General features: G+C 39.9%; 1 protein-coding gene and 1 pseudogene across 1 annotated transcript; both read right to left on the bottom strand.

The window, feature by feature from the left end:
* Positions 1 to 207: 207 nt before the first annotated feature.
* On the bottom strand, positions 208 to 588 carry LOC130137886 (uncharacterized). Its single transcript, XM_056310396.1, has one exon. The coding sequence runs from the start codon at positions 586 to 588 to the stop codon at positions 208 to 210; it is 381 nt and encodes a 126-aa protein (XP_056166371.1).
* Positions 589 to 17,906: 17,318 nt separating this feature from the next.
* LOC115679347 (protein DETOXIFICATION 16-like) lies at positions 17,907 to 21,875 on the bottom strand (annotated as a pseudogene).
* Between the last annotated feature and the right edge of the window lie 243 nt (positions 21,876 to 22,118).

The raw sequence follows: 22,118 nt of genomic DNA, 5'->3' as shown, positions 1-22,118 counted from the left end.
CCCTCTCCCTTTATGAGTAATTACCACTTTGCCCTTTGAATTATTAGATAAGATCAAACGTGGGCCGTCGGATTCGGATAAGATTAAATATTAGCCATTGGATTAGAGGGTAGATAGAGGGGTATTTTGGTAAATTTCGGGGTGCAATTATTGGGGTTGCCTTTTTAAATATCTTTTTCTCTCACTCCCTCTCTCATTTTTCCACTCTTATTCTCTCTCCTCACCCCTCCACCGAACCGGCTCTCTCTCTCCCCTCTCCCCTTGCGTGAAACCCCCCTTGGCCGGCCACCAGCTCGCCGTCGCCTGGTCGCCGCCCTTCCCGCCGTCCGCGCCGCCGCTTCTCTCTCCAAGCCGCGCCCCACCGTCCGTCCGCCTGTCTCTCTCTGTTTCACTGTTCCGATCAGCTTCGCCGCCACTGAGCCATCCCTGGCCGTCCTCCCCTGCCCTGTACGTCTCCATCGCCGCCCCCAGCAGGCTGAACGCCGCTCGCCAGCTAGCCACCCACCCACTGCAGCTCAGCCGCTCGCCCACCTGGTCGCCGGCGCCGCCGCCGCTGCTGCTGCTGTTCCGCCCGTTCCAGCCACCCATCCAGCTAGCTTGTCCCGCCTTTCTAGGGTAAGTGACTTCCCCAAACTCTCCCTAGGACCTCGGGTATTGTAGGACGTGTTTAGGGCTCGGATCGGGTAGTTTAGGTGGCTGTTTTGGGTTCGAGATGAGGGCTGGATATTTGGTTGTTGTGGACTGATTTGTGGAATGAAAATGCGTGGTTTAGTGGGCTTGGTTAGGGCTGTGATGGTGTGGAACGAGTAGGATTGAATTGTATGTTTGATTGGTAGAATTATGCCTTGAATGGACTTGTGTGTGGAGTCGTGTGACTTGTGGTTATTGGCTGAATTCTGCGTGAGTGTTGGACTGAATATGGCGTGGTTGTGTGCCGTGAGTGTGTGGCCGTGAGGCGTGGTGGTGTGATTGCACATTGAGTTCGCGTGCGAAGCATGTGTGATCGGGTGGTGTGTTCGTGTGACGAGGATGTGCATTTGTGAAGTGTATGCGAGATGTGAAATTGTGTGTGATACGTGTGGAAGGTGTGGAACAAAGGTACGGGAATGTAGGATTGGTTGGAAAAAAGTCCGTCCTGAGGCGTGTTCGTTTACGCAGGACAATGCCGTCCCTGACGAGGTGACGATGCCCGGCCCGACGGGGTGACGATGCCTGACGAGGTCAGAAGACCGTTGGCCTGATGCATTTTACGCAAGCGCGATAGTGGTGAAAAGGTTGAGAATGAGCTGGACTTGGCAAGACGTGTGAGGATTTTGAAAGTTAACGCATGGTGTGAATTGGTGTACGAGTGTGTTTGTATCGCGTGATGTAGCGCACGATTATGGGGTAAAAACAGCTAGGCATGGTATGGGATGTGCCCAAGTAGGTTTTGCCTTATAATCGTGGCATGCGCGTGGCTGTGACGTATTGCTGTGACATGTTGGTTATATTATTATCTAACGTGTAGGGATGTGCATGATGGATTCTAGGTAGGATCGCATGTATTTGTGAGTATGGTTAATTGTTGTGCGTGTTTCGTCTGGCGGTACGTGAGAGCCTATGTGGGGTTTGGGGTTGTACACTTATTGAGATTCGTCTCATGGTTGTATAATCTACAATTTCAGACCCCCAGCCGTAAACCCAGGAGGCTCGCCTCCTCTTTTTGGAGTTTGAGGAGTTGCCCATGGTGCCTAGTGGAGCTGCAGGTGATCCTCCGGGGGCTTGAGCCAGAAGACGCCGAAGCAGAGTGGAAGATGGCAACCAGTAGGTTTCCCTAGGGTATTTTAGGGGTTGCGCAGAATAGGTCGATCTATAGTGAAGCTAGGTTAACCAAGCCACCTGATCCTTTTTGGTATGTCGGTGGTTGTGAATGCTTGTTTGCTAAGCTCGTGTATAATATGATGTTTGTATGTATAATGCTTTGGCATTGTATATGAATGAGTGTTGTTGTTCTTTGACTGTCTTGTTGATCTACCCCATCGTCGTCTTTTTAGTCAGGGGGTTTCTATATTTCGCTTCCGCATGTGACTCTAATATTTGGGTTGGGTCGGCGAAGTTCCTGGGACGTCGCAACTATTCGACCATGAAGGGATGTCGCGAGCTCGATGGGGGTTCGAGGCGTGACATATTCAACTATTGATTATTGTTAATTGAGGTTTGTCCACCAAGTAGCAAGGCGTACAAAATGTATTGACCAAGAATATTTTGCTTTATTATTTTACAAGTTTTTCGACCAAAAAAAATAAATTAAAACTAAGATGCAATTTAGTTAAATTGTGAAACATTCTGAAGGTTGCTTGATACGTGCATGAATTCAATTGAACATCTGCATGGTGTTGGCGATTTATTAAATGAGATTAGCCTAGATTAACATGTAGTTCTAAAATTAGGGCACCCCATCTTTCAATATCACTCCCCAGCAATGGCATAATACTACACACAAAAAGGCCTACTTCCCTAAAAAACCCTCAACTTTAGGTCAAGTCCCAAATTTGTCTTCGAACTTTTTTTTGTCTTATAAAAAATCTCAAACTTTAGGTCTAGTCCCAAATCTACCTTGAACTTTTTTTTTGTCTCAGAAAAAACCCAAAACTTTAAGTCCAGTCCCAAATCTGGCCCGAATTTTGTTTTATGTAAAAAAAATCACCAAAATTCAATTTGTTTTCAAAAATATATCTCGTAATCCAGTCCCAACTTGACATAGCACTTCCACGTCAATAACAAATCTACATCAACAAAGTAATGGGACTTTTTTTTAGATAAAGAAAAGTTCGGAGCAAATTTGGACTTAACCTAAAAATTAGTTTTTTTTAATTAATTTTTTTTGGGTGGATTTGTTATCGTCCCTAACTTTCATATCCTAGAATGGCTTATTTTGGAGAATTTCAATAATTTTTATTGGGTTGGATTTGTTATCAAAGTGAAAATGTAACGTCGGTATGTACTTTACGCCCCATTATTTTGCTAATGTGGATTTGTTATAAATGTGGAGGTACCGCTGTTGACACCTAAATTTTGACCATCCATTTAGGGTTTAATTGCATATAAAATTAGGGGTTAATTTTTAACCTTTAAACAAAAATATTTTTATTAAATTACATGGCAGATAAACATTAGGTGCATTTGCATTAATGGGGTCTATTAGACATATTTTTCTTGTTTAAAAAAATAAAAAAATCCGGGCCGGTCCGACCCGGTTCGAGTGGGCCGGATTAGCCCGACCTGGTCTTGTTTTTCCCTTTGTCAACTTTAGAGCGTATATCTCAACTTGCACATCAACTGTTTGACGAAATGTTTGAATGAAGAACCGAATTGAGTTTTGCTGAATTGATGCTTGGAAATCGGTTTTCATGCTTAGTTAATTCTCATGTTTGTCGAATGGTGCCTGCCTCTATGTTTTTGTATGATTTCGTGGCATACTTGTTGATTCCTGTCGTCGGCCGTGGACAAGCACCTTCCGGAGACTCACTCCTCTCGCCGGAGCGATGTCCGCGGTTAGAGGCTGCCGTGGTCAGTTTCCCATCCTTGTTCCATGTGTTTTATGTGAGTATATATTTAGAGTTTTAGATTTGGTTGAGATTTGGAGATATAAAAAAAGGAAGTCGGTTGTTGGTGTCGATATTAAAAATTATTGTCTCTCCTAAGGTGAGAATAGTGCAAGACTACAAGGAAAAAGAGGTTGAGCTAAGCTCTTAATGAATTTCATAGCTATTATTGGTGGTGTATTAAGCCGCAGAATACCTTGATGGAATCACTTATATAAGTGTGGAGTGGGATCTCTTCCATGAGAACTAATGGCGATAATCTCTAGAGCATTTATGAATAAATCAAGCATGTGCATAGCCTATTAGTGCAAAACCTTGTTGAATAAGTAATGTGATTGGTGAAAATTATAATTCACAAAAAGAAATTCTTGGTTGATGGAAGTTTCAAACTTCACAAATGATTTCGTTAATTAAATTTCATTCTTTCTAAGGCTGGTTCATAGCCTATCGAGCACAAGTTCCAATGCATTATTCTCCAATAACCTAGCATTATTCTATTTTCTTTTCAAAACCTTGCGAAATATGTGAGGGATTGTTGGATATTTTAGCAGTTTTGAAATATTTGAAAGTAACATCTTTAATAGAAGTTATGACCGCCATGAATGCCATCATTTTGTAATGGTTTTGCAATAGTTGTATAATAGCTTTTTAACGGTTTTATAACGGCTTTGTAACATTTGATTTATTTTTTCATAAACTCTTCATTATTTTATAATGGCTATATAACAGTCATCTTCTCTTTCAATAATTACCAATTTATTTATAACGGTTTCCTAACAGTTCTCTTTCTTTTTCCTACAAATTGTTACTTTGAACATAATTGAAAAAATGATATTGATATATCAAAACATGAATATTCTTTTTTCTCGTTACATATCTTTCATTTCTTTGCTAGGTTATACATATAACGTTATTTCTATTCCTTCTATTATTCTGTGTGGAATAAAGAAGAAGGTTTGCTGTATTTTTGGAGGATAGCCACTAAAGCCTATTCAAGTTTTGTACTCCGATGGGCGGAATTATTCTTAAAGGCAGTACTTGCATGCCTCAGATAATTGATCTTATTTTCTAATATTTTCCAATAGATTTCTATTAATTTCTTATTTTTCATACTAACTAATATTTTTCCAACAATTTGAAGAAAGTTCTCAATCTTTGCGTGGAAAAACTCATCACTAAGAGACAAGTGTTCGATCTACAAAGATTACAAGGACACGAGTTGAACTCCAAGTTAATGATTTGACCGATTGAAACAGTACTTTTACATAGAACAAGCCACTAGTCTGAAGATATCGTCTCGAAAGCTGATTGATGCTCTCGAATAGACGCAAGAAGGCTCTGAATCCTCATTGAGTCGATTGCGCAGGTCCCTTTTCCCTCTCGAGGTCTCTCTTCCCTCTCGGCTTTTCTCAGATTTCATCTCTATTTCGGTGGGCGTGCATTAGGCTGGTCATGTGTTTCCCTGAGCGAAGAGGGTGATTGGTCTCTTCATACCAGAATCTCTGCCTCAAAATAAGCAAGAGTCCATGTGTATTCCTTGAACACGAAGCTGAATGCTTCTTACAATTTTGCCAAAATAAAACGTCCCACGTATCATGGATTATTGATGGAAAATCAGGACTCGGTGCAGTCCGCTAAACATGAAGGCCCCATTCCTCCGTCAATTGCGGCAAACCCACATTCCACAAATGCCTTGATTTATACTTTGCTTGAGGTGGTCCAAAGGTGGCAACGATCATGCCCAAGTATGGTATGATTCCATGCCATTTGAGAGAGAGAGAGAGGCCGGTTCAAAAGGGCTTTCGGACCTAATCTTCGAAACAAATATGGGCCAAGGCTTCGCACGCATGATGGGCCTTATCAAAAGCCACATTAATACGTACCCTGATGGCTTAAAATTCTTGCATAAAATTTTGAGTCAGATTGCGTATTGATCTGGTTCACAAAATTCTATGTATTTATCTAAAAAATGTCTCGAATCTCTAAATGTGGAAGAATTTGGTTAAAGACAGAAAACACGAGACTATACAGTTTGGATGTTCTTTTTTAGTCATAACACTTTTTATTGTTAGAAATTAGTTATAACCTTTCAAATTGCCACAATAAATATACTGATTTAGGAGTAATTTGACATTCTAATCTTACAATTATGGTTGGAAAAAAATTAAACAATTTCAAATTTTGCTTATAAACTGATTTTTTTTTCACTTAAAGGGATTTATTGAGGGGTATTCTTTCAACAAATCTGTGAAAATTTGAAAAATAATACATGAAAAGTCCAGACTTACTTTCAATTAATGGTCAACAATAATTAGATATGAGGGTCTAAGTTAGCCCAAGTCTAATATGTCAATAGATAGAACATTATCAAAAATTGCCATTCAATATATACACGCGCGTGCACACACACACACACAGATATATATATATATATATATATATATATATATATATATATATATATATATATCACGGCCATATTAAGTTTTATTGATTTTTTCTTTATTTTTAATTTTATGTTTTTTTCTAAATTTAAAGTCAATAAAGATAGAAATCTCCAATTGATCATGGGATTAGAAGAAGAATATCAAACAATACTGCCAAAAAACACACAAGTGAATAATAAGATATGGATTTGATAATTCTTGTTCCTTATGTAGGGGATGATCTAATAATAAAATCCTATAAAAGTTATTATTTCCAAGAAAGCAGCCATGCATTATTACCACAATCCCATTATTGAACCGTGTTGTAAAAATAAAATGGCTTCGAATCAAAAGAGCAATCAAGTCAGACTTTGAGGCGTGATATCACTTTCCTTAAGGATTTATTTGCCCCACAATTATTGCTAATGGTCACCGGCAAAAATCCTCCAGGATACAACAAAGTCTCAAAATGAGAATACTAGATAGCAATTCTAGTATTTCTCCAGGGTCTCTCTAGGAAACAAAAGAAATGATGGCTGTAGTTTTCGAAAGAAGACTTGAAGAAATTGATCTCTCTTTTCTTTCTTGCCAAAAACTGACATATATAGAAATCGATCTTAAAAAACATTGGCTACCCTTCACGAAAGGTTGCAAAGCTGACAAAGATATTCCTTCGGAAGAAGTTGCAAACTGAATAGATGCAACCCTTCGGAAAAGATTGAAAACTGAACAAGTATAATATCCAAAAGTTGTCTTGGAAAGACACATGTAAAATTCGGAATAAAATAAATAAATAAATAAATATATAATTCCGAATTTTCATAATTTCGAAAATTACTTAATAAACAAAAACAACCTTTCAACTAATAAAATTAATAAGATAACCTTACGAAATAAAATAAAAATATAAAGGGATTAGTGCTAATTAAACCGCGGCCGCGCAAGCGTGCTAAGTGCGCCTAATAATCGCGCACCCACACGCGGGTATTGTGTGGACTAGCACACACTCCACTGTTTTCGCTCTAAGGAGCAAGAAGATATTCACAGTTATAAAGTGGCCCACTTTCTCAAAACTTTCCTATGTGGGACAAAGGGAAGAGCATTATTTTGTTTGTTTTACAAACAAACATCCAACAAACCGTTCATGCAAAAAATGGGTCCATGTGTATTCTTTCCTCTGATAGTTGCCTGAGGTTATCCGCTCATTAAAGCGTCAATAATAGAAGATGCAATAATGTGATCAGACATTAGATAATGGGTGTCCCATCTCCCTCTCGAATCCACCTTAAAAAAAGATGCTTTACAAAAAAGCTAAAAAAACGATCGAGAGCGTTGTTTTCTTTCGTGAATGGCTTAGCATAAGGAGCATTACACACGAGATTTTGTGGAACTCTTAATCTACACTTTTGTTTTCTATAACATCCTTAAAAGTAGCCATGCATTATTACCACAACCCCATCATTTGAACCGTTCATGCAAAAAAGGGGTCCAATTGTATTCTTTCATCTGATGGCTGCCTGGGTTATCCACTCATTAAAGGGTCAATAATAAGAGAGTGACCAAAACCAGGCCGTTAAGATGCAATAATTTGAGTAGACATTTGATAATGGGGGGTCCCATCTCCCTCTCCAGTCCACCTTTCAAAAAGATGCTTTACAAAAAAGCTATAAAGACGAGAGCGTTGTTTCTTTCGTAAATGGCTTAGCTAAGAGTTTTTCTGATGTACCCTAGAGTGGTAAGGGCTTTGGATTTATGGGTGATTGATCCCAAATTCGAATATCTATCCTCCATCTTAGTATATCCTTAACTTGCATAGAGGCTAGTCTATAAATTTGGCTAGTTCTCATCCGATTGGTGTCTGGCCAGTCGGACTCATATAGTACGGCTGGTGCGGGAGTCCGGATCATCAAAAAAGAAGAAGAATTTTTCTGATGTAGGCTATATTAATTGATATTGTAATTTACCGTTTTACCGGATTAGTTTAATAGGTAAGATATAAAGATTTTTAATTAGTCTAATATGAAAATGGTTAGTGTGGGTCGAGTAAAGCCCGGCCTGTGATGAGAAGGCCCATGGCAGAAAATTCTATAAATAGTACTCAATTTTTTCCTCTAACCCTAATGCATAAATAATCTCACATAAGGAGCAGTTACTGAACACTATTATAAGGGACAGTCTCATTGAGCCAGTGATACAGATGGTAATAAAGGAGAAGCACTTGCGCTGGAGACCGTAGCTATTCCACATAAATAGAGATGGATCCTAAAACAGGTGCGCAAATCCTTTTTCTTGATTACACTGTTCTAAATTTTAGTTATGGAGATTTTGGGTGTCGTTTTTATGGCTTACATAAGGAGCATCACACACAAGAGATTTTGTGGAAATAAATCAATAGATTAACGATAAGCCAAGTTGGATATTGTTGGACAAAATGGGGGTCCGTCGGCAATTTTCCTTTTGGCTGTTGAAATTGCTTCTTTTGTTGTGAGCCTCTTTTGGGGTGAGTTTGTTTTGGTGTGCGTGTGGTAGTCTTATTTCAGACGCGTCCCATTGCTTGGTGGTCGAGGTGTTGCGGCTTCTATTCGCTGCTATTGGTAGATTTTAGTCGTGGATTCCTGGTTTTCAACTCGAGACTCTGCGTACTGTCGACCCTTTTGTTTAAGTCAAAACATTAGAGCTAAAGAATTGGTGATTGGGTTTTTAGCTGCTCGACCAAGCAACAATGCTGCAAAACAGCGTTGTTTCATGTATTGTCCGTCCAAGTCACTCCATTGTCCTTATACGCAGGACAACGGCTATGATTAGACTGGCATATCAGATAAATTGAGCGACACTTGACCGAGAGGACTTAGATTATAGTTTTCCTCAAAGTGTTAGGATTAAATTGGATCAGTTAATACGTTTAGGACTAGATTATATTCTGCACAATAAATTTAAGGCTGGTTGTACAATTTTCTCAACAATGCTGAAACACCAGTACCTCGACTTTGATGAAAATAGAAGGTCTTGTGTATGTCTCCATATTGATCATGACAAAATTTTAACCTCGAACGTTTCGTAATTTCTCGAGTAAATTGATAATTTGCGCTTGTCAATTTTGGTTGTCTAATTTTATGTCCTCCCTTCCTCGTAAAACTCTATTTCCACATGTTAAAAACTCCACACTTTTAATATAATTAGATAGGGTGGTATTTGGGCCATATTTGGGTTCAACGCGTATCATTTAGGTCTCAAGTTAAAATCACGTAATACAAAGAGTGAGATGATTTGGGTTCATGCGGACCGGTTCGTGCGATAAATAATCTTTTTTGTTTCTTCAAAATTCGGCTCTGATGGCAACTACGAACATCCTTCAGTGTATGCGTGATGGATTTTCCTAAGCCAAGGTAATGGTCAAGGTCAAGCTGATCCTTTCTAGTTTTTATTTTTACAATTGCTTGAGTCGAAATAGCCCATCTTTTACCAGTACCCCTATTTTGGAAATTGTAATGTCTTCTCGGTTTATAGTTTAGAGTAAGCTTGTGTCTAGCCAATCACCAATCAAGGTAAAAGTTTTTAATTTTTTACACACATATCGTTTGAATATTATCATAAGATTGACATATAAAAGTGACGTGAATAAGTTGGCCAGACGATCATATCGTTTTGTCGATCATATCGTTTTGTCGATCATATCCAAACACATTATTCGTAGTAGGATTCAATTAGCCAGCAAATTTGAATCAGAGGTATCCTTTTTCCAAAGCGGTGATGCAGCCATCTTATATGAAGAGATTCGTGGAATCATCTCAAGCTTAATTCATTAGCGCCATGTCTTCAAATTTGAAAGCTTGCCTCGTATTTTTGTTTGTTTTTGGGTTATCAATTTGTTTGCTTTATCCCTTATACGTGTGGCTAAGACTTGAGATTATATTACCCTCTGTATAGTTTAAGAGCACAAGTTTTGACAGGTTCAGATTGATGACTTTCAAATTATGCGCCCTACCATATAGTTAACGCTACTGATTATAACTCTTGAAACTAGCGAATACTACCAAGTGCAGTTAATACACATCTTCTGTGTTCTTACATAATTGCCTTTCATAATTATACATTGCTTGTTCGAACATGTATGCGGGCAGACTATTCTCTTTGGATTCTTCAAGGAGCATATTTTGGGAAATAATCAAATCACAACTCTTAGACATTCGGTAGATCGTGCACGGCAAAGTCGAGGATCCATAAGATCGTGTTAAATAGATGAGGGCTCAATTACATTTTCCTTATTCTCTGCCAAGTCCGAACGGCAATCCCAAGAGTTTGGTCGCATTTTATAAGCCATGTTTTTGCTCACATTGTGCTCTTTAAACTGGCGTTTGATTAAATCACATCTTTTATCCCAAGCTCACTCAAATATTCGCACTACAAAACTTTTCAACTTGCTCGGACAAATGTAATACTGACTACTATATGGAGACACCCTCACTCCATTTTGTCGAGATCTTAGTTCTATTTGTAATTTTGAGGAATGCCCCTAAATTTCTGTACGTCTATCTTATAAATAATACAAACATTTACATAAAAAAAAACTATTTACTCGAACATAATATTGATGGTCAGATATTATTAAAATAGATTTGTTGGCAATGTTAACCGACGTCTTAGTGTTGCTGGTGAACGTTTATCCACCAAGTAACAAGCCAAAGTACATCCATCAGGAATCTCACGAGAAAACAACCCCTAGAGAGTATTTTATAGGCCTTGATTATCAGCTTTGTAATCTAGTTCACTAGCACCGACTTTAAGAAAAACTCCTTGCGGAATTCAAACAACTCCATGCAAAATCTCCATATTACTGCCAATCCGCATATGCTCGATCTTCTCATTGCTCTGCTCGATCTTCTTATGGGTCTGCCTTTCAGTCAAAAGGCTCCATTGCCTAAATCTAATGACAACATAAACTCTATACCCCGATACAAATCGCCTAAACAAATTTGGTATACTAATCATAACATTTATCATTAAGATTTGTCTTCTTTTCAATACACATGGCGGTGATACAGCTCCCAAAAAGAATTGCAAGAAAAAGGAAAGGCAGGGAGATAAAGAGAATGTTATTAATACGGGGCGTTCGTATGACCATTCCATTCCATTACTTACATCCCCAATCGAAGCATAACTGCAATTGGGAAACCTAACCAAAAGAAAGTAAAGCCAAAAGAAAATGCAGTAGAGAGAGAAACTTCAGACCCGAAAAAAGAAAAGCCAAAAAAAAAGAAAATGCAGTAGAGAGAGAAAGCTTCAGACCCAAAAGCGACGGCTACTCAATAGTAACATACGCACTTCTTCTTGGACTTGGGAGCGGCTTTGGCGGTGGGTTTGGACGTGACCCTCTTGAACTCCACCGAGTACTTGTCGGTGCACCCACTCCTCCTGTCGTCCACCTTCACCGTGGACTTGTACTTCACCACCTCCTTGCAGCCCGAACGTCCCGTAGTCCTGTCCACGAACTTCTCGGTCTTGCGCTTCTTGTCGAACTGGGTCGTCAACCCACCGAACTCGTCACAGTACGAGCTCCGAGTCGTCCTCTCCACCTTGGCGCAATCGGTAATCAGACGTCTCTTGTTGGAGGGCTTGGCCGGGGGCTGTCGACGACGGACGTACTTCGCGGTGGACTTGCACTTCACCTCCTCCTCGAAGCCCGAGCATCCCGCGGTCCTGTCCCCGAACGCCTCGGCCATGAACATCTCGTCGAACTGGGTCGTGCACCCACTGAACCCGTCATAGGACGAGCTCCCAGTCGTCCACTCCACCTCTGCGCAATCGGTTATCAGATGCCTCTTGTTGGAGCGCTTGGCCGGGGGCTGTGGAGGAGGGACGAACTCCATCATGCCGCAGAAGTAGTGGAGCTTCTGATTGGGGGCCATGGCTGTTTCGTCGGGAGAGAGACAGAGAGAGAATGGCCTCGACTCGAGCCTGAGGTGTGGATTTATATAGCATGGAAGGGTGAAAGACGGTAGGATTAAGAAATGAGAGGAGCTTGCGGGGAGAAATCGAGAAAATGTTAGGTGCACATGATGACACCTCATTTCTACACAAGTCCGTTCAACGGGCGACGACACGCGTCACATTTGGGCACGCCTGTCGGAAACCCCGGCGAGGGGTTTCTCCCTCGTCCCTACACACGACAGTCACAAAGATAAAGAGAAGTGCTGTGATCAGCACGGATACAAGAAAACTTTAAATTTCGGAAAAAAGCAGATTCTTCTTACTTTTATAGGTGGTAGATACGGCATCGCACTAAAAAGTTGAACGTTTTGTCATGCTTAAGTATGCCTCTTTTTTAAATTATACTATATTTTACCAAGGCATACAACATTCAATAATACTTAAGGCCGATCGTCATATTCCTTTTCTAATACCACATTACCTTTTTTTAGTATCGGACGACGTCTTACCCAATGTATAATTATCTATTATACTTGAGGCCGATCGTCATATTACTTTCCTAATACCACGTTCTACTAAGGCATATGAAGTTTGATCATACTTTAGGCCGACGTATTAGTACATGACTTTTAATATTATGATGTTTTGTAAAAGCATACCACTTTATGTCATATATATAGTTGTAGATTAAGAACTATTTTCAATATGACTGCACAACGTTGCATCATATTCCAGCCGAAAACCGTAGTATGCCATAATAGTATAGATGCACACCGTTATAATTTGAAAAAAAAAGTTGGTGTAAAATTTAAGTATTATAAAGTAGATGAAGTACAACAACATAGGGGCATTCCCTAGCATTATAAATATAGCTAGTAATTAAAAAAAAATGGAGGAATGAAGTTTTCATACAATAGCTAATACATCTTTAGCTCCAAGTCATATTGCCCTTATTTGTCGTACAATTGAAAATGTTATGATACTCATGTAACAATTTGTCATACTCAAGGTAAAAAGCAACGCATGATAATCTTTTCTTTTATGTGAGTCCACTTAAAAGTGTTAGCGGTTTTGTCGTATAATTGGCCAAATGTATTATACGTATCATACAAGATATATCCTAGTCGTCTAAACTATCACAAAAAAAAAAGAACAATACGTTTGCCGTTTGGTTGTAATCCCGCTTCTTCCGTTACGTACGTCCGGTGCTCTGCATCTGAATGTTCCCGACGATTCTTGGAATCAAGGAAATGGAACATCGCTCATACCCAACCAAACCGAATGAGTTCCGATGCTTCTTCGTCAATCTCCCCCCGAAAGCTGCTCTCTGCATCACTGAATCCTCCCGAGCTCAAATTCGACGCCTCCGGCACGTTGCCTCCAGGAGCCACTCCCTCTCTCTCTCTCTCTCGCTCTCAAAGAGTCCTTGCCGGTCGCATCCCGAGCTCAGATCCGCCGCTAATGCATCTGATGGGTCTTGTTTTTGTCCTTTTGGAATTTTGGAGCAGCAGTAAATTGTTCTCTTCATTATATTGCTCGAGTTTATCCTCACGTTTGTGATCTGACTTCTGAGTATTTGTTTTGGGATATCGAGAGTATAAATTCCTTCTTTCTGCAACCTTCTAAAAAATAATTTTGCTTCAAACTCCCGTGCAACTTGAAGAGTCTGGTTGGCCATTGAAGAGTGTATATCTTTATTCAAACACTTTCCCACACTTATGCCGTTACAAGTGCCATGATACATTGAATTTCCAGCACTTGTGGTGGTGAATGTCTTTAAAATAAAGTCACGACACTCGAGTACTCGGAAAAAAAAATTATAATATTCAAATGGTCGAAAAAAAAAAACTGTCGTATTTAATTGAGCGTCGTGCAAAAATTTAAATAGCATTTTTTCGGAAGTTAGCCTTATATAACCAGGGGCATTACAGACCTTTTACATGATGCGGCAGTACAATCACACAAGCACTGTAAGATGCTTTTGCATGAAAACGTAACAAACTTTTTCACGGAAGAAGAAAGGACGCCGAAAGCACTTTGGCTAAAATTGGTGGTCTCCACGTGGTACGACAGGAGAAAACATCATTGCACTTAGCGGGACTCAATTATCGTGCAACTTTATTAAAGCCGATACTTATGGAGCATGTAAAGTGACTGAGAGTGGAGTGCATTATCTGAATGGGAATCTAGAGTTATAGCTGTTGATTGCTGGAGCCGAGCATGTATAACGATTGATAGACCATGATAGCGGGAGACAGCTGGATAGCTCTCACATTCTACAAGCAATGGGATCCGAAGGCAATTTTAGTACAAAAGAAATGGTGGAGTGAGACCATTTGTTTTTAATCAGCGGAGTACAGGATCTAGGAGATATTAGAGCCGTGTGCCACCACGTTTTAACGCTTAAATGATTTCTTTCTTGCTCTAGATTTCGATATCCGCCTACTGCTGGAAGCCCTCTCTTTCACCTAATATTCTGTGGCTGTTCTTTTAGTCGGAACCGTTGTGTGTGTTCATCATGTTGAATCTTTCCTCTTCTTCAGTCATTTTCGGTTCTGGGTTCCATGAGTTCCGCCTTCCTCAGGCATATATATAGATTCTTAACTTTCATTTCTCCACAAAGAAGAAGGGAAGAAAACCAGAAAGATAGAAGTCAAAAGGCGGACGAAATGGCGGATATTGCTCTCTGTGCAGCTTCCATATTGGCAGAGTACCTGGTATTGGTCGGTTTCAACAAAGGAGAACATGCAAATTCTTTGAAATTAGGGACTAGCTTATAGTTGATATTCAAGGCTCAAGATTGCATTATGGGCGATAAAGATTCAGATTGCTCTGTTCCGTGTGATTCAACAAGAAAATTAAATGAATCCTCTGTTAAGAACTACGAAATATCAACGAGTGAATAGGAGCAAAGCCTGCATTTGCAAAGTTTTAGATTAGATACAGCTGAAGAAGCCGGCAATACGAGAATAGAATTGGTGTGGAACACATGCCTTTCGATTGCAAAGGTTTTATGAAAAAACCGAGGATGGCGAGTGGAAGCATCAGAATTGCTTCCCCCCCAGAATGCATAACGCCAATTAAACAAGAAAAGTATAGTATTGCTCTGTTTCATGGGATTGAACAAGAAAATTAAATGAATCCTTAGTTAAATACTATGAAATATCAACGAGTGATCAATCCAATTTTATTTAACTACATCAGCAATCAAAAGGATAACAAATGCCTTCATGCCTCCGAACTATCCTCAATCGGTTCAAACTCGTGATCCTCAAACAAGACCTATCAGATGCATTAGCGGCAGATCTGAGCTCGGGAGGCAACCGGCAGGGACGCTTTGAGAGCGAGCGAGAGAGAGAGGGAGTGGCTCTTGGGGGCTGACAGCGGAGGCGGCAGCAGGTCTGAGCTCGGGATGCGACCGCCGGGGTCTTGGCAGCAAGAGAGTATTTTTTGAAAAAGGGAAAATGACACAAACAGTTCCTAAACTTTGGCCTAATGTATATTTTGGTCCATGAACTTTTAATTTGTTCAATGTAGTCCCTAAACTTTAATATAATGTGCAATGTGGTCCCTAAACTTTTAATTTGTTCAATGTCATCCTTGAACTTTTGGTACATGTTCAATTCAGTCCCTCAACTATATGAAAATGTTTAATATAGTCATTTCCATTAATTCTAGTTGAGGAACTATATTGAACATTTTCACATAGTTCAGGGACTGAATTGAACATGTACCAAAAATTCAGGGATGACATTGAACAAATTAAAAGTTCAGGGACCATATTGAACATTGGCTTAAAGTTCACGGACTACATTGAACAAATTAAAAGTTTAAGGATCAAATTATATATTGGGCCAAAATTTAGGAATTGTTTGTGTCATTATCCCTTTGAAAAAAAGAGAATGGGCTTCGCTCTTTTTCTTAGGAGACGTAGAAGAGAGAGGAGAGAGAGTGTCGTATAATTGAAGAGAGAGAGACAGACTCGTGGCAATGTGGGCCCATTATTCACCTTTACTCGGCTTTCTCTGCTTTCCGTCACCCTGTCGCCCAAACTTTTCTGCCCACGACCATCTTTCACCCACCTCTCTCTCACCCACCCTTCACCATCTCCATCTTCGGCACACATCCATACCCACGACACCTCCATCATCAATGCACAATGCAAAAGAGGAGCTTCATTTTTTTTTTTGTGGCCATAACCTCTGTAATGTGCTTGATCTCCAAGCATTTGGTGACCTGATTTTTGTGCACAGGAAGAACAAATGTTGCTACATCCACATAGAGACCCCAACAACAATAATTCTCGATACTGCAATACTGAGAATCTAGCTTTGATTGATATAACTCTTTCTCATTTGCTCTCTAATTATAGGCTCACAAGGAAAAAAAAAAGAGCAATCTTTTTCATCGACCTCACCAACAAGAAGAGAGAAAAAAAAAACTAGAAAACAAGAAAAGAATAAACTCCTAAAACAATCTCGGTAACAGCTAGAAAAAGAAGAAGAAAGACAGGGAACTTAGTCCATTGATGTCTAGATCTTGGGATCTTTTATTCCATTGATTCTGGATCTCTCCTCCTCTTCCTTGTTCTCTTTTTTTTTTTTTTCGATTTCCTTTACTAGCTCTCTCACTATGGCATTACACAAATCAATCAATAAACTTTAACGAATGACGACGATCTCCTGCCGTGATCGAAGTTCTGGGCATAGCACATTGAATCGCACCGATAGGTCTATGGGAGGTAGACGAAGAAGAAGAAGAAGAGGAGAAAAGTGTAGAGCAGAAGAGAGAGAGTCTGTCAGTAACGGTGACAGTAACGGGGAAGAGAGAGTGACGGAGAGAAGACAGAGTGGGACCCGTGGTGCCATGCGTTGCCCAACGGATGGAGTGACTTATGGATGATGTGGAAAATCAATCCTACCCAATATTTTCTCGTGTTGGGACACATGCCAATAGTCTTTGCATGTGGCCACATCGACCAATGATCAGTATCTATCCTTACACATCTATCTTTCATTGAGTTTAGAACTTAAATGAATAAAGGAGTTAATTCCAAAAAAAAGCACAAATTTTAGGTCGAGGGATAATTTTGGCCCGAATTTTTTTTGTCTTGTAAAAAAGCATCAACTTTAGGTCGAGTGGCAATTCTGGTCCCAACTTTTTTTTTGTCTCATAAAAAATCACAAATTTTCATCCTGATCCCAAATCTGGCCCCCCGTTGACTTTCTGTCTCAAGTTACCATTGTTTGAGAAAAATGTTATGGTGGTGAGCTTGGCGAATTTCGTTCATAGCGTCTATCGACAGGCGATGGTCTATAGCTTCAGATTACGTCTGGCTAGAGAGATTCAATCTGGAGATATTTTTGAATTGCCGGTAAAATGTAGGAGACGAACAGTTTCACCGTTATTCTTCAAGATGTGGCTCAAAGAATAATATAATGAATAGTACTTTAAATCTAGTCAGCAAGCCATGTGGATTTACTACTGAGGTGGAATAATCAAGTTAGATAATCAATGGTTCTAAGTCAATGGGGCCAGATTTGGGATTTAAGTGAAAGTTTGTGTTTTTTTACAAGACAAAAAAAAGTTGGGGCCATAATTGTCACTCAATCTAAAATTGGTGCTTTTTTACGAGACAAAAAAAAGTTCGGGCCAGAATTGTCCCTAGACCTAAACTTGGTGTTTTTTTTTGGAATTAGGCCTGAATAAAGAGAAAGGATCTCAAATATTTTCTCAAATGATATAGTTTGTTTTAAACATATATTCGTCACTGATACGATACTTTATTTGTATGAACCAAATCTATTTAACTTAGAAAGATGGATCCTCCCAAAACGATTTACGCGTCCTATCCAAGTTGATTTTATCATAATGCTTGCATAAATATTCACCGCATTTTGCATAAGAACTATGAGAAAAATGATGACAATGGTATTTCGAGAGCCCTTCATGCACTAGCAGCAATGTGAGATAGCCCCATTTAGAGATGGTCTATAGTCGACATAAAACTGTAAGTGAAAACACGGCACTTCATGTTCCTGCAGCAAGCTGTTCCATATTTTAGCTACTTTTTTCAACTCCTTGTCGTTCACTAAGTGTGAGACTACGACAGTTATAGCTCTGTATAAAAAACAAGAGCTTCCCTAGATCAAGTTCAACCCTTGTGTTATACAATCAATTTTACATTTGTTTCGGGTTTTTGGCAGAAGCTCCTTACGAGCGACAGCATGAGTTTCAGATGGATGATTTCATCATTCCGCCGAGTTTCAAAACTGGGGCGCTATAGTTGTACACCTTAGCTTCATGATGACAATGCATCGGTCGAAATCGTGGCGATCACGCAAAATACCAAACCTCGTCTGATAAGCTGAGTGTGACATTAGAAAGGTCCAATACAATTAGTTTGCTGTAGCTCACTTCTTTCTCCCAATTGGTGCATAATGTCACAACCCCGAGTACCAATGCTTTGCACGGTGCAACTAGAATCCCGGTCCAGAGACCCTGCAGTTCTAATTTTCGAACCAACCAAAGCCAATATCATAACAACATCATCAGTTAATGTAGAGGAATATATCGCAGATTCACAATATAACGGCGCGGATGAATGAGAGGACGTAAATCTGGTTTTTACCATCCCACCGAGGTGACAAGCGAAAGCTAGGAATATGGCAAACGAAATGCCCACAAATTGTAGGAGTTCATGTCCAAATAATTTGTTTCAGACCAAAGGAAATGAAGAAGCTTGTAGTTGTAAGATTTGGGAGATTTGACTATTTCCCATCTTCCATTGCTAATTGTCAGGATCAGTAGTAACGGTCAAACCCAGGTGAACTATTCAACTGCACGAGTTAGCAGAGTTTCCGTGTACCGCAGAAAACGGACTGAACACCATTGAAGCAGTGGGAACACGCAATCAGTACCAGCATATCTCCGACATATTTCACGGCTTCTTCTTCTGTGCTATAGAGGTAGCCCAATGCTCTTCGACCCAAGATCATGAGAGCACCTGCGGTCAAGCCTTCGTTGGCGACCATGATTAAAGAGACACAAACAGCCAAACGGAGGGCTCGTGGTCTCCCGGCACCCTATTCATTTGAAACTCTTGTACTAGGATAAATAATGATATAAAGAGTGTGAGACAGATATTGTTATTACATGGTATCGACTGAAATAATGAAGATCAGTGCCTTAGCCTTACCTTATTAAGCCACTAGGACCAAACGGCATCTTGTAAACCAAGCCACTGGTGTTTTGGCTGAGACAAACACAAGAATTTTAGGATGAATTCATTTAAGTAAATTGATGATTGGTGCTTCGTGTTGAGCCTCTAACTTATATGCTTCCTGTCAACATATAAAATTGTGAAGTGCAGATTTACCCGATCGAGAGGACTGAAGTTTCAGGATTAGGAAGAAGTCCTGACATCATCTCGAAGGACCAACTCTCGAAGCTGTTGCAGCAATGAAACAACCAGAAACGTCATTTTCAATTGGTTCATCTTATAGAAATCGGGGAAACAAAAGAAGATAATCCAAGATTCAGCAAGCGGTTCCTGTTTAGAGCCAATTAAGAAGACGGTGCATTCCCTCATATTCTAAAAGAATGTCATGAACTTAAACTAGATTAACACCGATAATTTGTCAGTTTTTGTGTGTCAAGCTATGATTTTTATATAAGTGTTGTTATTATAGCCCACTAATGAATCTGAAGAATGATATCACTAAAATCTATTTTCTTAAACTCTGTTAGCATCCTTTTTTGAGCAAAAGTAAATATGGAGAAGCATAAAGCTTGAGAAGTACCAGAGCATGACAGCAGAAGGAATTGCTGACTTCAAAAATCCAGGAATCCCATGAGAGACCTCCTTGGAGAAACCGGTCCAAGTTCTTTTACAAGACGGGCGAAATTCTGACATATATTGCCAGTAACAGCATGTTTATCCAGTCCAAGATAGCATTTGCCAAAGCAGCGCCTTTGTTTCTGAGTCCAGACTTAAACACCAGAAACCAACATATGAAAATGTGCAGCAACGTAGTATTTGCTGAACTGATCATCATTAGAACGACATTGTTCTGCGTCTGCAAAAAAGCTAGGTATCATGAAGTGAGCGTATGTCCCAGCCTCTGCTGATATTTCAGGATCTTGCTTGAAGAAGAGAAGGATTTGGCCCGCATTGGCCGATATGATTGCCAACGGAAAACAATCATAGCTAAAAGGAAAACAATCATAGCCCTTTGCATGTGGATACCAAGCATGCAGTACTGCTTAGCTCCATAGGACTGACTCCAAAATGTATCCAATGCACTTGCCATTCCTATATGTTAGAAGTTATCATGAAGTGAGCGTATGTCCCTGCCTCTGCCGATATTTCAGGATCTTGCTTGAAGAAGAGAAGGATTTGGCCTGCATTGGCCGATATGATTGCTAACGGAATGCTAGCTAATAGGAAAACAATCATAGTCCTTTGCATGTGGATACCAAGCATGCAGTACTGCTTAGCTCCATAGGACTGACTGCAAAATGTATCCAATGCACTCGCCATCATCTATAAAATTCCGGAAGTTTGTAGATATATCCCAGAAACCCACTTCACGGCATGCTTGAAGCAGTCGGACTGAATTGCCATAGTTAACTAAAAATGTATATGACTGTGCAAGCTCAGAAAAAAAATGGAATCAATTGCACTATCGGACTTGGGGGAGGGGAGGAGGGGAATTATGCCTCTCTCTTGTCCCAAACAATCATATTGAAATGCGCATGATAGAATTCCTAATTGATGACGAACACCAACATTTAGATCTAGCTAGAGGGAAAAGAATTATACAGCAACTAAGTTTATTAAGAGATAAAATTTTAGCAGATCAATCTTTGTCAAACTGTAAGAATCTTGAAGGAGCTAAGGTTACTAGCAATACGTTGTAATCCCGATTCCTAACAGCTTTTGGGGAATAAAGAAAATGGTTTTCTTTCAGTAGGAAACCATAGCCAGATTATGTCAAGACCTTGGATACTGTAAGACTTGGATTGATCCTACTTTCCATGATAAATTCTCTGATTTCTTGGCGTGGCTTGCTGCTCCCGAAATGCAGTCAGTGAAAGGAAAAGCTTATCGACCCGGTTTAATTAAAATGGGATGAAGTGTTGTATCACACGAACAGGCTAAAGCTGGTCACAGAAGCGAAGGAAGTGGCCATGGAAGCACCTTAGAGAGCCAGCTCTCCCAGATGACCCACAAACATCACTGAGATCAACTGCAAACAATGTATCATTAGGTTCACTAATACCAAAAGGCCCCGCCAATAGCAGTTGCCACCTCATTTCCTCTCTTCTTTCTCTAACCTGTTCCATGATTCAGATACCTTTTCCTGAAAAACTGCTAAAAGGGGCTACTCTAGATGCTGTTTCTGTTCTTCTTCATCCAGAGCTTTCTCTATACTTCTGCCAGAATCAGCAGAGTCAAGATATGATCGCTTATATGATCTTCTTCTTAACAGAAAACGAAGAGTAGTTGATGATTTTAGAAGATCAACGACCGCAATTGTCCATGGCGGCCAAGTTATCTAAATTCCACATGTTTGGTCAAGTCGGCAGATTTTTCTAAAAGAACGTAAGGTTACAAAGAGTTGTGAGTCAGATTTCTTGAGCATCAAGTATTTCAATAATTTTTATGTACTTGTCAGAATTTTTGTTGGATCATCAGCTAATAAAGTGAAACAAGACATGTCACGCCCCGAACCCCATCGAGCTCGCGACATCCCTCTTCGGTCAAATTAGTGCGACATCCCAGGAAATGTCACCGACCCAAACGAACCCATCAGAGTTTAATTGCGGCGGAAACATCAAACACCCAAACAATAATTTACCTGGGGTACTAGGGAAAATAAATTGCCAAACCACCAAATCTTATACTATACCTCGAATTAAGCACAATATCCATTTAGTACATAGCTTATGCCACAACCGCCATTATACAACCACAAAGCAAAATATGCACAATGAACTACTAAACTGCAAACCACCGATATCACAGAAAGATCAGTAGCCTGGGTAACGCTACACCAAAATTGGGACACTTCCAAACTCTTCCTCAGTTCCAAAACAAATCCCTACGCCATCTAGATGATGTCCACTCTGACTCACTCTGTGATATCCTCAAGTTTCGACCCTATTCGGGATGTAA

This window comes from Syzygium oleosum, unplaced genomic scaffold (genome assembly GCF_021117445.2).
Source record: "Syzygium oleosum isolate NSW1041296 unplaced genomic scaffold, Sole_v2.1 Sole_v2.04, whole genome shotgun sequence".
NCBI classification, from domain to species: domain Eukaryota; kingdom Viridiplantae; phylum Streptophyta; class Magnoliopsida; order Myrtales; family Myrtaceae; genus Syzygium; species Syzygium oleosum.
This window is presented reverse-complemented; position numbering and strand designations above follow the sequence as displayed.